At 38.5% G+C, this 17021-nt stretch overlaps 1 protein-coding gene across 1 annotated transcript in view; it reads right to left on the reverse strand.

Moving 5' to 3' along the window:
- The window catches only part of Golph3l (golgi phosphoprotein 3 like), a 29755-nt gene extending 13349 nt beyond the window's left edge, over positions 1-16406 (reverse strand). Inside the window, exons 1-2 of the mRNA XM_028789731.1 lie at positions 16227-16406; positions 13643-13831 (exon numbers count right to left, since the gene is read on the reverse strand). Of these exons, the coding sequence (XP_028645564.1) occupies positions 13643-13825 (183 nt within the window). The 5' untranslated portion in view covers positions 13826-13831; positions 16227-16406. The remainder of the gene's footprint in view (positions 1-13642; positions 13832-16226) is intronic.
- Positions 16407-17021: the final 615 nt, after the last annotated feature.

Here is a 17021-nt window from a genome sequence, read left to right on the forward strand (position 1 = left end):
CTTTACTTATAAAACGGGGACACTGCTATCTATGTTTATAATTTGTTGTGAGGGCTTAATAAAATGCACTATATGAGGAAGGGTAGAGGATAGGGCATGGACTACAGAAAGTACTTACATGTTAGTTCATCTTCTCTAGGAGATTCAGGGGATACACAAAGATGTAAGACAGGCACTATTTAAAGGAGCCAAGAATCTAGCTGAAAACTGAAATAAAAGCTGAACTGAAAGAGTAGAAAAGATAGGCTTACACAGCTGACAAAAGTTTAGTTTGGATGACAGTTCTTCAAATTATAAGTCGCATAGATGTTACAGCATGGAGAGACCGCTACAAGGCCTAAGCCAGGGGGGTTGGAAAGATAAGTCAAATTTGTACAGAGGTTTTTTTCTAAGTGGAGAAAATAATCCAGCTTCTATCGATTCTTCAAAATGCCATTATTATCTAAAAATAACAGAGATCTCATATATATTCATGGAGATCAAGCTCAGCGTTGTCTCTGTTGCCGCTGCTTTATGCTGAGATGGGTTTTATGTAACAGAGGCTAGTTTTGAACTCTTAATCTTATTTCCATCTCCTGATGCTGAGCTTATTTAACTCAAAGTTTTAGAGAAAAATCCTGAGATCCAAACTGGGTAGGGTCAGGCTCTGAATTTCCAAATAAAAGGCAAATAATCATGAAGGCTTTAAGTGAGAAGTTATGGTTAACATAGGAGGACCTAATCATCCTAACTGCTCAATCGGCTGGCAAGAGGCCAGATGACTTGAATTCCAGTCCCATGACCCATGTGGTAGAAGGAAACTCAACTCCCAAAAGTTGTCCTATGACTATTGTACCTCTTATCCTAAAGTAAATGTAAAAAAAAAGGTAACCGTGTGTGTGTATGTGTGTGTATACATATATGCACATGCAATAATGCCTGTGAAGAGGACAACTCGAGAATCACCTCTCTTCTCCATGTGGGAGCCTAAAGGGGTGGATGGGAGTCAAATTCAGGCCTTTACCTATTAAGTTATCTTGCTGGTCCTCATTTAAAACTTTTAAAGCTGCTCAGGGTGGCACATAACTGCAAGCCCAGCTTTTGGGAATGAAAGCATGAAGATCAGCATTCAAGGTCATCCCTCAGGTATATAGCAGGTTTGAGGCTTGCATGAGTCTTGACACTCGGCTCCCCCATTGAAAGTAGCTTTCAATGCTTCACCCAGCTTTCAGGTTTGGGTCTACATGGCTTATCACAGCATTCGAGCCAAAAAGCTGCTTGCTAGTCTCTTTTTGACAGGGTTTCTCTGTGTAGCCCTGGCTGTCCTGGAACTCAGTTTGTAGACCACTCTTTAAAAAAAAAAAAAAGATTAATTTATGTATATGAGTTCTGTACCTGTCTTCAGACACATCAGAAGAGGGTATCAGGTCCCATTACAGATGGTTGCGAGCTACCATGTGGTTGCCGGGAATTGAACTCAGGACCTCTAGAATAGGCAATGCTTTTAACGGCTGAGCCATCTCTCCAGACCCCTACTTTTTTTTTTTTTTTAAAGACTTGTTCATGGCTGGGCGGTGGTGGCGCATGCCTTTAATCCCAGCACTTGGGAGGCAGAGACAGGTGGATGTCTGAGTTTGAGGCCAGCCTGGTCTACAGAGTGAGTTCCAGGACAGCCAGGACTACACAGAGAAACCCTGTCTCAAAAAATCAAAAAGACTTATGTAAAAAGTTGTGGCAGGGGCTGGTGAGATGGCTCAGCGGTTAAGAGCACTGACTGCTCTTCTAGAGGTCATGAGTTCAAATCCCAGCAACCACATGGTGGCTCACAACCATCTGCAATGAGATCTGATGCCCTCATATGGGTGTCTGAAGACAGCGACAGTGTACTTACAAATAATAAATAAAAAAAAAAAAAAAAAAAAGTTGTGGCAGGGGCTGGAGAGATGGCTCAGTGGTTAAGAGCACTGACTGCACTTCCAGAGGTCCTGAGTTCAAATCCCAGCAACCACATGGTGGCTCACAACCATCTGTAATGATATCTGATGCCCTCTTCTGGTGTGTCTGAAGACAGCTACAGTGTATTCATATATAATAAATAAATAAATCTTTAAAAAAAAAAAAGTTGTGGCAGATTCCTTTAATTTCAGCTTTCAGGAGGCAGAGGCAGATGGATCTTTGAGTTCAAGGCCAGCTTGGTCTACAGAGCCAGCTGCAGGACACCAAGGAAAACCTTATCTTGTAAAACACAAAAACAAAAACGGTTCACTTATGTGTCTTAGTGTTTTGCTTGTTTGTATGTATGTGTACTACGTGGGTGCCTAGTGCCTAGAGAGGTCAGAAGAAGGCGTCAGACTGGAGTTACAGATGACTGTGAGCCACCACAGGGGTATTGAGAACCGAACCTGAGTCCCCTGCAAGAGCAAGTGAGCCATCTCTTATTAGCACTTATTATTTTTGAGATAGAGTCTAATGTAGTCTAGGCTGACCTCAAACTATGTAGCTTAAAAGTTTGTTGCTATACTGGGCATGATGAAGAAATTCTGTCTCAAAAAAAAAGTTTCTTCCTGCTTCCACATCCAAGGCATGTGCTACCATACTAGGTTTATGCAGTTTATGCAATCCTGAGGATCCAGTCAGAGCTTCATTCTTAACAACTGAACTATAGAAAGAGACCAGCTGCTCTCAGGTCTCTCTCTTCTGGATCATTATATTTTAGCTATCATCAACTATATTAAGTGCTCTTTGCTTATATTTATTTTTGTGTGTGAGCATTTTGCCCGAACAGATGTGTATCTGTGGACCATGTGCATGCCTGCTGCCCAGAGGCCAGGAGAGGGTGCATGCCTGCTGCCCAGAGGCCAGGAGAAGGTGCTGGAATCCCAGAATTGAATGGTTGTGAATTACCATGTGGATGTTACAAATTGAACTGGTCCTCCAGAAGAGTAGCCAGTGCTCTTAACTGTTGAGCCATCCCTCTAACCCCTTATTTTTATTACACATTTTAAACAACTTTATTTATATTTATTAATTGACTTTTTCCTCTGAAAGGGTAGTGCTATACAGACAAGATTAGTCTTGAACTTACTTTGTAGCTCAGGTTAGCCTTGAACTCAAGGCAATTCTCCTGCCTTTACCTCACAAGTGCCGTGACTGAATGCACTCAGCATGCAATATACCATAACTGGTATGCTGGTCTCAGAACAGAGAGATCTGCCTGCCTCTGCCTCCTAAGTGCTGGGATTAATGGAGTGTGGCACCAACACCTGGCTCCCACCCCACTTTTTATTAAGTACTCTAATAGGCTATGTTGTCCTGGAATTCAATACTTAACTGAGGATAACCTTGAACTTCTGATCCTCCAGTCTCTGCCCAAGAGTGCTGGGATTACAAGCATGTCACCATGCTTGGTGTCCATGTGGCTGGGGATTAAATCTAAGAGGTTCATGCATTATCCATAAGTACTCTAGAAACTAAGCTATGTCGCCAGCCCCCAGCCCATCTTGTTAAGTCCTTTAAATGTTTCTGTATACACAGAACCAATATCTGTTCCTTCTGTTTGTACTTAAGGATTGAGTGTAGGGATCACATTTTCTGTGTAACATTTTATAACGTTTCCCTTTCTACTCCACTATCTGGGTTATGTTCCTTACCTGAGTGTGCCACTAAATACACATTCCTTTCCTATCCTCTGTTATAACATATTACAACTAACTTGTTTGTTTTCACTATCCCTTTATAAGAGATTATTTTTGCCAGGCATGGTGATATATGCCTTTAACTCTAGCACTTAAATGGATCTCTTTAAGTACAAAGCCAGCCCTGATTCAAAAAAAAGAAGGAGACTAATATTCTTTATAATACACATATATTATCTATTCAATTATTATTTTTTCTTTAGTAGTAGGGATGAAACATAAAGCACAAACTTTCAATCATAAATTTATGCTTTCAAGAGGTAGGAAGATCAGGAATTGAAGGCCAGTCTGGATTACATGAGATGCTGTCTTAAACATCTAAAAGTAGGAAAAACAAATGTTAGCTTGGCACACCTCAGCTTGGGTCATAAACATTCACGACATCTCTGTATTTCATGAGGGCCTGATCTTTGACCGAAGGCAGGGGTTACTTCCCTCTCCTGACCAAGCCATGGCAACTCAAGGAAAACACACTTAATTCTTCTTTAAGGAAGGCAGTATTTTTTCAGCTTAATATTTGATTTTTATAAAATTTACTTGCTCAATTAGATTGTTAAACTATAACTTCAGAATAGACAGTTTATTCAGGCATAGCATATGTAATCTCAGCAGGTGTGCAAACATTATAGCTGGAAATAACTAGAGGGAAGTTTTCCTTCTTCATTTCTTCCTTGCCACTTTTAACTTCTGTTTCAAGGAGAATTCAAATTGCCAAAAGAATTATAGAAGAGGAGGACTATAAATAAGGACATAGTGGCAACCAGAATGTAGACAGGGTCTCCTGTAGTCATGCAGGTTAGCCTTGAACTCACTATATGGTTGAGGATGACTTTGAGTGAAACCTACTACTACTTCTACCCCTGGAATGTTGGGTTATAGGTCTATACCACTATATCCTGGTAATGAACACTAAGCAAGGGCTCTATCAACTAAGTTATATTCCAGGTTCCTAGGAACTCTTTAAATATTACTCTTTCCCATCAGAGCATCTCAAAACATGTGACCTCTCCAAATGAGTCATTAAACCCTTTATTAATATGCAATAGAAAAAAGTATTAAAATATACTATACTTAGCTTAAAAATTAAAAGTACCTGTGGAACTATAACATTAATTTAGAAAAGATGAAGAGAAAAGAGGTAGGCATATGTCCCATCTATGAAGACTACAGATGGCAATACAGAGTGCATCACACCATTTTCAAGGATAAAAATCTTAGAAGAGAGCACACTGTATCATAATCAGATGTAAAGTAGCCTGGGGGAAAGGAAAATACTGTTCCTTTTATTTCCAAGGTTCTTTTCTCTTCATATATATATATATGAATGAATGAGTTTGGTGAACTCTCAAACTACTCATTTAGACTCTAAAGGGTCAATGCCTTGGTATACCTGAGCAGGAAGAACTACCTACTACAAACAAAGGCTACTACTGAATCACTAAAATACATTACCAGAAGCTACGTATATGAAGAAATAAAATATTTTGGGTCTTGTGAGAAAGAGTAGAACCTAATACTACCTCAGTGCTGGTTGCAAGGGACAGCTATCCTGCTACCCCTGCCTCCTGAGTGTTGACATTACAGGCATGTGACACAATACCTGGTCAGATTGAGATCTTTGGATAATAATTTTATTTTGTACTGATTATAAAATTGGTAATTTCTACACTCTAAAATAGGCAGTCTTCTAAACGGAAAAACCCCACATGAAAATATGTAATTTAAAAAGTAAAAGCCAAAAAAAAAAAAAAAAAAAAAAAAAAAAAAAAAAAAAGGAAAAGCCTAAACCAGGCATGGTGGTCCACAACTTCAATCCCAGTACTTAGAAGGTAGAGGCAGATAGATCTCTAAGTTTGAAGCCAGTCTGGTCTACTTGTGAGTTCCTGGTCAATCAGATAAGCCTGGGTTACATAGAGAATCCCTGTCTTTAGCCCCATCCCCCTCAATAAAAAGTTAATTGCCTTCAAGTGATTATTATAAACAGTTTAATGGGTAATTTTCTAATTTAACATATATTTATTTATATACCAAAAAAGAAAAAAGGAAGGCTACACAGGGCTACACAGCTTAGTTGGTAGAGTACTTAGGAAATGTGCAAGAAGCTTGGGTCCCAGCACTGCATAAAACAAAACAAAAACAAAAACAAACAAAATTGGGTTTAGTGTCTTGGCTGTAATTCTAGCAATGGGGAAGCAGAGGCAGAATGGAAAGTCAAAGTCATCTACATTATGACTCTGAGACCAGCCTGGTATAAATGAAAACCTGTCTTAAAAAAAAAAAAAAAAAGATGAAAAGATAATTTCTTTGTCAATGTATTTCTAAATAAACTCCTAAGAGAAACATTTTAGTTAAAGATTACACATATTTATGATAATCTTGCTCCTATAAAAAGCTTGGGCAATAGGAGTTCATTACAAAGAGTCAACACTGAATTTCCAATTAGTGAAGTATTCAAAGTGCCTTTCCTTAGTCAAACATCCTGGAAGACACACCTTAAAACAATCATGAACGTTAAGTATCTTAGAGTTGGCAATTGAGGGTTTCAAATGGAAACAAGGAAGGAAACAAAACAGAAAAAAATTAAAGCATTTTTAAAAGTCAGTTGTTCAGCTGGGAATGGTGATGTTATTCATTTGTAACCCCAGCACAGGAGAAGAGGAGGCAGGAGGATCAGGAGTTTAAAATCATCCATAGCTACAGAGATCAAGACCAGCCTAAGCTACAAGAGACCCTGTCTTAGAAAATAACTACCCAAAACACAAGAGGCTACCCTGAGCTACGTGGTGACTTCCAAGACAGTGAGATCATTTGAAAAACCCCCAAACCAACTAGGGCTGGAGAAATGGCTCAGCAGTTAAGAGTACCTGAGTTCAGGTGGCTCAGTGGTTAAGAGCACTGACTGTTCTTCCAGAGGTCCTGGGTTCAATTCCCAGCAACCACATGGTGGCTCACAACCGCTTGCAAATCTGATGCCCTCTTCTGGTGTGTCTTAAGACAACTACATTACATAAGATAAATAAGTCCCACTCCACATTTTAGAAAATGTTTATGATAAAGCTGAATTTTAAAAAGGAAATGCTGAGAATGTAATTGAGTATTCAATAATACTCTCTACTTTAAACTAGGATTTTTTTTTTTTTTAACATCTTGATAGAGGATTCTGCTATGTAACTCCTGGTTGGCTTGCACTCAACTATGTAAAATAGGCTGGACCTGAACATACAGTCAGCTGTGACTACAGGCCTGTGTCACTGAACTCTGCAGTCAGCTCCCCAATAAGGTTGCTGAGAATAGAACTCAAATACCCAAAAAGTAATAAGTGCTCAGAGTAATGTAAACTACATCAATAAACTCCCAGATAATTATTTTGCTTCAACCCTCATAAAAAGAATGTTCCTTGCCTTGAGGATCTAGAAAGGAAAGGTATTAAAGTGTTTTAAAAACTCTCAAGCTAGGGCTGGAGAGATGGCTCAGCGGTTAAGAACACTGATCTTCCAGAGGTCCTGAGTTCAATTCCCAGCAACCACATGGTGGCTCACAACCATCTGTAATGGGATCTGATGTCCTCTTCTAGTGTGTCTGAGGACAGTGTACTCACATACATAAAATAAAAATCTTAAAAAAAAAAACTCTCAAGCTAATCAAACTATGAAGGAGACAAAGGTTCACAGTAAGTTTATAGGCTCATGTAGAGCAAAAGACCCAATTTTAAGTTGATAAATGGCTTTATCTTAATTTTGCTATCCTATATTTTAAAACAGTATGCATTTTAGAATTGGGAAGAACCAGGAAAGGCTCCAAGTAAGCGCCTTAAGCTTAATTCTCCTACTATCCAAATAAGACTTTGATCTCCAACTCATTTCTTTGAGTTTCAAAGCTGGATATAATAATGAATAAGACAAAGTTCTTTTTTTATGGCCTGTGTAAAGTACGCACACAAAATAAAGGCAAATGAGACCTTTTAATATACTGGCACTATTCACAATTAGCAATAACTACTGTTAGTTCATTCTGCACAATCAGGAAACTAAAAGAAAAAAACAGGTAGTGACCTAAATTAGACTTCCTTTTTTAAAATTCATTTTATTTATTAATTCAACTTATTCACTTTACATCTTGCTCACTGTAAACTAGACTTTCAATCTTTTAAAACTCATTAAACATTTTTTTGAGACAGGTTCTCATGTAGCTTATGTTGACCTCAGTCCTCCTATGGGGACCAGATAACCCTAAACTTCTGATCCGTCTTACTCCCTTACTCCATTTCTTTTTTTTTTTTTTTTGTTTGTTTTTGTTTTTGTTTTTTTTTTTTGTTTTTCGAGATAGGGTTTCTCTGTGTAGCCCTGGCTGTCCTGGAACTCACTCTGTAGACCTGGCTGGCCTCGAACTCAGAAATCCGCCTGCCTCTGCCTCCCAAGTGCTGGGATTAAAGGTGTGCGCCACCACCGCCTGGCCATCCAGCCCCCATCTTAATAGTTCTAATAATTAAGTCTGTCTACCCGTCTTCTTGCCACAAAGGCAGCCACTAGTCTAATAACTATATGAATACTTTCTTTGATTTTCTTTATATTTTTACTACCTAAATATACAACCTCAAACACAATTTTTTTCAATTTTATAGAAGTGGAATCATGATATATATGCCTGGCTTATGTTAAGAAACATTATTTGAGAAATACACATATAGAATAATAATATTCATTTGAATCTGCATATAAAACATTTAAGGGGAGGAGCTCATAAGATCTCTCCCCATGCCTCATAAGGCGCTATAAGCAGTTAATGATTCCTAGGAGAGGGGAGTCATGTTCCTTGGTGGTATAGCCACTGGTAGGCTATCCTTACTCAAGTAAATAAGTCCCATCTATGGTTATCCAGGCAGTTTTAATTAAACATAATAAGCTACAAAACAAACAAATATGAAAGCAAGAAGACAGCTTACTTGGAAGGAGAGTTTTAGTGGGAGGAGAAAGAGGGTAAGAGAAGGTAATAGGAGAGAATATGATTAAAGTACATTATAAATATGCATATAAAATTGTGAAAGAGTAAGTTTAACATTATAACAACAGAGAGTAAAAACATTTGCAGCCACTTAAATCAATAGATTTTATATTTTGAAATAGGGTCTAGCTATGTAACTTAGGCTAACCTGAAGCTTGAAATCTTCTTGTTTCAGGTACCCTCTATTTTGTTTTTTAAAGATTTATTTATTTAATGTAAATGAGTACACTGTTGCTGTCTTCAGACACACCAGAAGAGGGAATCATGTGGGTGCTAGGAATTGAACTCAGGACCCCAGGAAGTGCAGTCAGTGCTCTTTTTTTTTTTTTTTTAAGAGTTAATTCTTTTTTTTTTTAATTTTTATTTATTTATTATATGTAAGTACACTGTAGCTATCTTCAGACACCCCACAAGAGGGCATCAGATATCATTACAGATGGTTGTGAGCCACCATGTGGTTGCTGGGATTTGAACTCAGGACCTCTGGAAGAACAGTCAGTGCTCTTAACTGCTGAGCCATCTCTTCAGCCCCCTCAGCTAGCCTCTAGAGCAGTGGTTCTCAACCTACCTAATACTGGAACCTTTTAATATAATTAGTTCCTCATGTTGGGATGACTCCAACCATGAAAGTATTTTTGTTGCTACTTTATAAGTATAATTTTGCTACTGTTGTGATCATAAAGAAATATCTGTGCTTTCTGATGGTCTTAGGCAACTCCTAAGAAAAGTCATTCAACCAACCAAAGATGTTATAACCCACAAGTTGAGAACCACTGCTCTAGTTAGGATAGTCTGTGTTATACTACCATGCTCAGCTAGGCCAGTCATTTCTGTCTGTCACATTGCTGCTGAGTATTGATGTTACCCAAGTTTTAAAAGCATAGTTTTGGAGATAGGTTCTTACTATGTAGCCTTGGCTAACCTGGAACTTGGCATTTAGACCAGGCTGGTCTCAAACAGGCTGGTCTCCTGTCTCTGCCTCCCAGGTGTTGGGATTAAAGGATATGCATCACAATACCAAGCATCTAATATTTTTATGTTTTGACTCATGTTCTCTAGCCCAGACTGGCCTTCAAACTCCCTATGCAGCCAAGGATGATCTTATATTTCTGCTTCTCTTGCCTCTATCTTCCAAGTACTGGGATTAGAAATACATAAGCCTTTAAAGCATGAAGATCTCCGAGAACTGACATCTTTAAAAAAGTACAGGGGCTGGCTGTATATATGTAAGAACCCTTGCCATGAAGACTCAATTCACAACACCTACATAACAAGCTGGATATAACAATGAGTGTCTGTAAATTTAGAGTGGTGGGAGGTGGAGACAGGAAAATCATTAGAACATGTTAGCTGTCAGCCTAGCTCCAGGGTTAACTAGAGATTCTGTTTCAAGGAAATAAAGCAAAGAATGATAGAAGCCTTAAGGTACCCAGCCTATTTTGGCCTTCATGATCCACAGCACTACACACATGCATGTACCATACACATGCACACACATACACACACCAAAAACATATTTTCAAAAAACAAAATGGATAGCTTATATGAAGTTTACCTTGATATTTTTACAGGATTACCAAATGGAAAATAGACATATTAAATAAATAAAATCTACAAAGTTTAAGAAGTAAAGGTAATCTCAAGTGAAATCAATTAAGGAAGAAGAGATGCTTCTAGATATATATAGTCAAATAACTTCTTGTTTAAATTAAATTTTTATGTACATGGATGTTTCTCCTCCATATATGTCTATGTACCATGAGCATGCCTGGGGACTACACCAGGCCACAAAAGGGCATTGGATCCTGTGAATTGATGGCTGTGAGCTGCCATGTGGGTGCTGGGGATTTGACTCAAGAATTCTCAGTGTTCTTAAGTGCTAAGACAACTCTTTAGCCAAGTAACTTCTAAGGACAATTATCAAAGCCAAAGTCAACATTTTGTCTACATAAAATAACATCTAACAACATTTAAGTCTTCAAAAGTAAAGCGAATAATAACACCTCTATTTTTGGTATTAGCTTAAGATCTTCTTGGACAGGAATTGTTTAATAATTATACCTAGAGCCAGTAAGATGGCTCAGTGGGTAAAGGTACTTGCTGCCAAGCCTGACAACCTGGGTTTGATCCTCAGAACCTTCATGGTAGAGAGAATGACTTTTACAAATTGTCCTCTGACATCCACATGTATATATATAGTAAGACAGGTGCTCTCTCTTTCTCTTTCTCTCGTTCCTCTCTCTCCTGTCTCTCCTGTCTCTGTTTCTCTCTCTCCTGTCTCTGTCTCTGTCTCTGTCTCTGTCTCTGTCTCTGTCTCTCTCTCTCTCTCTCTCTCACACACACACACACACACACACACACACATACACACACACACACACATAAAACCTCTGCACAAATAAGAACAAACATACCTACAAACATACACAGAAAAAAAAAGTTATAATCAAAGGATAGTATACCTTACTTCTAGAAAAGCCATGAAAACACATGGTTATTAATACTACAAGACTATCTCAAGACCAATTCTACTGTAAAATAAATGGTTTCTCTAGGTAGAAACAGGAGGGTTGGTGTGGATTTGGTCTACCTAGTTAGTGAGTTCCAGGACAGTTAAAATCCTGTCTCCAACAACAACAACAACAACAACAATAAAATAATTGAGCTGAGGAATGTCATTTCTTGTCTAGCATGTAGGGAGCTCTACATGCAATCCTCAGCATTATATAAACCAGGCACAGTAGCACATGCCTTAATCCCAGAACTGGAGGTGACGATAGGAGGATCATCAAGGCCATCCTCTATATAATGAGTCTTCAGAAAGTCTGGGCTACATGAGACTCAAATAAAAATAACAAAAAATTGTTCTTTTTTTCCCTTTGAAACAAAGTCTCACCATGTAATCCACTGTCCTTAAACTTGCTATGTAGCCCAGGTTGATGCTGAACCCTTGATTATATAGCCTCATGATTCCTGAATGCTAGAACTGCACAATGACACTTTGGCCTAAATTCTCTACAAGTAAGGAGACATCTAGAAATAAAAAAAAAATGAGGGCTGGAGAGATGGTTCAGTGTTAAAGAGCACTGACTACTCTTTCTGAGGTCCTGAGTTCAATTCCTAGCAACCATATGGTGGCTCACAACCATCTGTAAAGGGACCCTATGCCCTCTTCTGGTATTTCTGAAGACAAAGACAGTGGACTCACATACATAAAATAAATAAATAATCTTAAAATAATAAATTTAAAAAATAAAAAAGGTGAAATTATTACTTTGTCTTATGTTTGAGACAGGGTCATTGATGAGGCCTTGGTCTCATTATATAGTACAGGCTAGCCTTGGACTACCCTTAGCTTTCCGAGTGTTGGAATACATAGGCATTAATGAGGGTTGCTGTTGAAAACAAATTTTTTAAAAAAAGATTTTTTATTTTATGTATATAAGTACTCTACCTACATGTACAGCCGCATACCAGAATAGGGTATCAGATTACATTATAGATGGTGTTAGCCACCATCTAATTGCTGGGAATTGAACTCAGGACCCTGGAAGAGCAGCCAGTGCTCATAATGGCTGAGCCATCTTTAGAGCACTGACAACAGATTTTTAAAATTAATCCTTGCCGGGCGGTGGTGGCACACGCCTTTAGTCCCAGCACTTAGGAGGCAGAGGCAGGTGGATTTCTGAGTTCGAGGCCAACCTGGTCTACAGAGTGAGTTCCAGGACAGCCAGGGCTACACAGAGGAAACCCTGTCTCGAAAAACAAAACAAAACAAAAACAAACAAACAAACAAAAGATGTAAAATTAATCCTCATTGAGGCAGGTAAAATGGCTTAGTGATTATTATGACTGCTTCCAGCTCTTCCAGAAGACTTGAGCTCAGTTCCCAGTATCTACATCAGGCAGCTCACAAATGTCTCTAACTCTGGTTCTCGAGAATCTGACTCCTCTTCTGGTCTCTGCAGACACTGGTATGCAAATGGAATGCATTCACATAAATGTACATACAAATGAAAAAAAAAAGTACTTAAAAACTTGTTAAAGATCTATAGAAGAAAACGAAAAACAAAAACCAAATAAAACCTATTATTTTCCCTACGCCACCCCCAACACATACTCCCTTGTTTTGACAAGGTCTCTCTCCATAGGCCTGGCTGTCCTGGAACTCACTATGCACATACATTAGGCTAGTCTAGAATTCTCAGAGAACTGCCTGCCTCTGCCTCTTGAGTGCTGGGGTTAAAGGTGTATACCACCACAACTGGCATACCAGGCTCCCCGTTTTCTGAGATAGGGTTTCAAATTGCCAAGTACCTCAGGTTAACTTTGAACTCAATATGAGGGTAAGATAACCTTGAACTCCTGATCCTCCTGCCTCCACCTCCCCAGTCCTGGAATTATATACACTACCAATCAAGGCTTAAAAAAATTATTTGTACTATAAGAGGCTCAGTTTCATTTGTTTCTGTAAAACAGTCATACAAATTCCTTGTTGTTTTTATTTGCTTGTTTTGAGATAGGGTCTTGCTATATAGCCCTGATTAGCCTATATCTCATTGGGTAGATCAGGTTGGCCTTGAACTCTTGGAGGTGCTCTTGCTCCTATCTGGGGAATTCTGGCCTCACAAGTGTGTGCTACCATATCTGCTGCTGCTCTTGTCTTTTGAGACTTCTCTTCATGGCTCAAGAAGACTTCACTCTATGGTCTCTTTCTTAGTTTAATAAGAGATCATTGTCCCACCATCACACTAAGCTAGGAAACTACAGTACTAACACAATGCTATCCATCTCTTTCATCTATAATTTTGTAATTAAATTATACTTCAGGTAATTATACTTCTGGATTTTATCTTGCAGATATTCTCTTTCCCATGTTTCTTTAACTCCAATGTAGCTGGAGTTTACCTCCTAAAATATTCTAAGATTTGTGTCTTTAAACTGAACTAGCAAACCTAAGTCATCACCTCTTTATCTTTTAGTCCCAGGAGCAATACTTCTTCCATAAGAGTGAGGCGGATATCCTTAGAGTCTCCAGGGTCTTCATTATCTGGACTCCTTTCTTGATTAGTATCTTCCTCACTTTCTATTTTCTTTTCAGAGCTCTTATTTACTTCAGTTCGACGGGTCCTGTGAGTTAATGTTGTCATTCTCACCTGTTGGTAGAAAGATATGAAAAATATCTGTGTGCTTTAGTAAATAAACAAATATAGGTTCACAGAAGACCTACACACATAAACACACCATACACATGGGAAAATATGTTAAGTGCAAATACAGAAAGAGGTAGTAAACAGAAACAATGAACAATATGCTCTCTTTTTCAAAGCATAGCAGCTTAAATTCCAAAGAAAGCAATAAAAAGTGATGACCAGTAATTTAAAGGTCCATTAGAAAGACCATACTTTAGCATGCTTATTTCTTGGACATTGACTACAACCCAGGAGTGAATTTCTACCACCATAAAATGGGTCCCCAAGTTAAATTAGATGAATTAGCAAAACTTCATGAGCATGTGGCTTCTTCTTTTATTTATTTATTTATTTATTTTAGTTAGTTAGTTAGTTAGTTAGTTAGTTTTTTTGAGACAGAGTTTCTCTGTGTAGCCCTGGCTGTCCTGGAACTCACTCTGTAGACCTGGCTGGCCTCGAACTCAGAAATCCGCCTGCCTCTGCCTCCCAAGTGCTGGGATTAAAGGTGTGTGCCACCACTGCCCGGCTAGAGCATGTGGCTTCTTGAGTACACATAATTTTATAAATTTTGTAAAGCTAATGGCATATTATGAAACATAAAAATATACATAACAAAAATAAACACATCTTAATATTTTAAAATTACTGTGTACTCATGTACATAACATTTGTGGGTGCTTGTGCCATGTGCACATGAGGAGGTCAGAGAACAACTTTTTGTAGTTCACTTTCTCTTACCTTTCCACAAGTTCTGGGCATTAAAGTTAGGTTACTCAGCCTGTGTAGCAATTGACTTTACCCACCCACTGTACTGTCTCTCTGTGCCTATGTTTTAATATTTTTTCCTTTTAATTTATGTTGTACATATGAGTATTTTGCCTGCATCTATGTCTGTGTAGCCACATGGAATGCTTGGTGCCTGAGCAAGTGTTGAGTTTCCATGTGGGTGATGGGAATCAAATTTAGGTCCTTTGCATAAACGAGTGCTATTAACCATTGAGCCAACCCTCCAGACCAGTATTTTCTTTCTTATATTTTTTTTTACCATAACAACTCATTTCCAAGTGTAGCAACTTAGCATTCTATCTGGCTATCCTGTGAAAACACAAATAGCTTCAATAACAACAAAAGCCCAGCAAGAATGTTAAGAGATTATCAAATTCTCAAAAGAAAATGGGACTAGAATGTGGCTCAGTGTTACAGCATGGTGTTAGCATGTACAAGATCCTAAGTGCCATTCCCGGCAATGGGGAAAAAAATCAGAGCACACACCCTTTTATATGAAGCATTACACTTGTCTAAATCATCTGTGATAAAGCTTAAAGTTAGCACAGTTTATACAAATGTGAATGTATTTTGTTTTATTTTATTTTACACAGAGACAGGGTTGCTCTGTATAAAGTCCTAACTGTCCTGGAACCCATTATGTAGACTAGGCTGGCCTTGAACTTAGAGATCCACCTGTCTCTGCTTCTCAAGTGTGGGGTTTAAGGGTGTGTGCCACCACTGCCAGATGTAAATGTCAATTTTTACGTTAAAAAGCAAGTCAAAAATATCAGCAATTATATATCTTTGAGGTCAAAAGAATAATATTTAAAAGGTGCTATGGTTGTGTCGAGTTTAACAATTTTATCTTGTTTACTTTCTGCCTCTGATCCTTGTTATTTTGGGGTTTTCTTCCTTTTCCTTTCCTTCCTAAATGTTGTCCAGTTTTGAAGGCCTACTAAAGACTCACAAGTGAGGCCTTAAGGTGAATTTCTATCTCTACATTATGCATATATTAGATGCTTAGAACTGGATTTTCCCTCAGTTGTACTTTAACAGAAATTTATACTTACACCCTTTAAAATATTTATTTTAGTCCCTCTTTTGTTATGGCTGTATGTTACCTTAAACTTGGGCTGAAATATTGCCATCTTTAAGTTTTTATATTCTCCAAAGCAACTAGCACAATATCTTTAGCGTTTTAACTGCTCAAATAAATATATACTCATTAAACAGTATCAGAAATACACACCAAGAGTCTTACAAACAATTCTTCATACACGGATATATTTCAAATATAATTTTGGGCGGAAGTAAGAAGAGTGAAGGAACAGAACACAGAACAATGCCTTAGGGTGCCAATTCTATTTGGCATTATTTCCAAACCCAATCCAAGAAACTTTAACACCCCGGGGGAAATGAGGATAATTTTCTTTGCGGAATTAATCATTTCCCGGTAGACACTTATTAGTTAAAACATCCTATTTGAAAACACGATAACCAACAATAAATAAGTAAAAACCACCTTTTCTCTCTAAAGTAAATACTGAGCAGCTTTGTTGAACGTTAAGAAGTGTTATATTCTGCTCCTTACCTGACGTTGCTCTTGAGCTGCAGTGGGACGTAGGCTGCAGTTCGCGCTCTAGTTTTGGAGGACACCTGTTTCCCGTACCCTAGCCGGGTTCCGGTAGGTGTAAAACTTCTCAGCCACGCAGAGAGTACAAACTTCCTGATCCTTCGTTGCAGAGAGGGAATAACACATCAGCTTCCTCAGGATCACTAGGCAACCTACCTTGGTGTCTCTTCATTGGGCCAATCAGAAACTCCCAAGGTTAAGTCTAGCCAATCGGAGCTTATGAGAGGCGGTCCTCCCCGCTATTGTGTTGCGATCCAGACAAACATCACCAAAAGGAGGCAGGTTTGGGTTCAACCTGACAGCTGGTCTATCCAATGAAGGAACTTCGGTGACAGCGAGGAAAAGGCTGCATCCCACCCCGATGAAATCACCCAATCAAAGTATTCTGTGAGATAACAAGTGTCGCCAATCACGAAAGGATTCTGTTGGCCAATTTCTGTGTAGCAGGTGTGTTTCTGTAGCTGTCTGTATTGGCACTACTGGATAAGAAATGTTGGCGTTCAAGCAATAAGGCTAAGAGTAAACTCTAAGAGCTTAACTTTTCCTCTAGAGAAACCTGATCTGTCTCAGTTTATAAACATTATCCGGTTTACACTGAACAGCATGGGTACATTCCTACCATTACACACAGGACATCCCTATAGAGCACTTTGATAATACTGTGCTACTCTTCGTTTTGGAATATGGCTGCTAAAATTACAAGACAGAACCATATCAAAGTTTTAGATTTTCCTTTTCTGAAGCAAAGGAAGC

This window comes from Grammomys surdaster, unplaced genomic scaffold, assembly GCF_004785775.1.
Source record: "Grammomys surdaster isolate TR1022 unplaced genomic scaffold, NIH_TR_1.0 125849, whole genome shotgun sequence".
Taxonomy (NCBI): Eukaryota; Metazoa; Chordata; class Mammalia; order Rodentia; family Muridae; genus Grammomys; species Grammomys surdaster.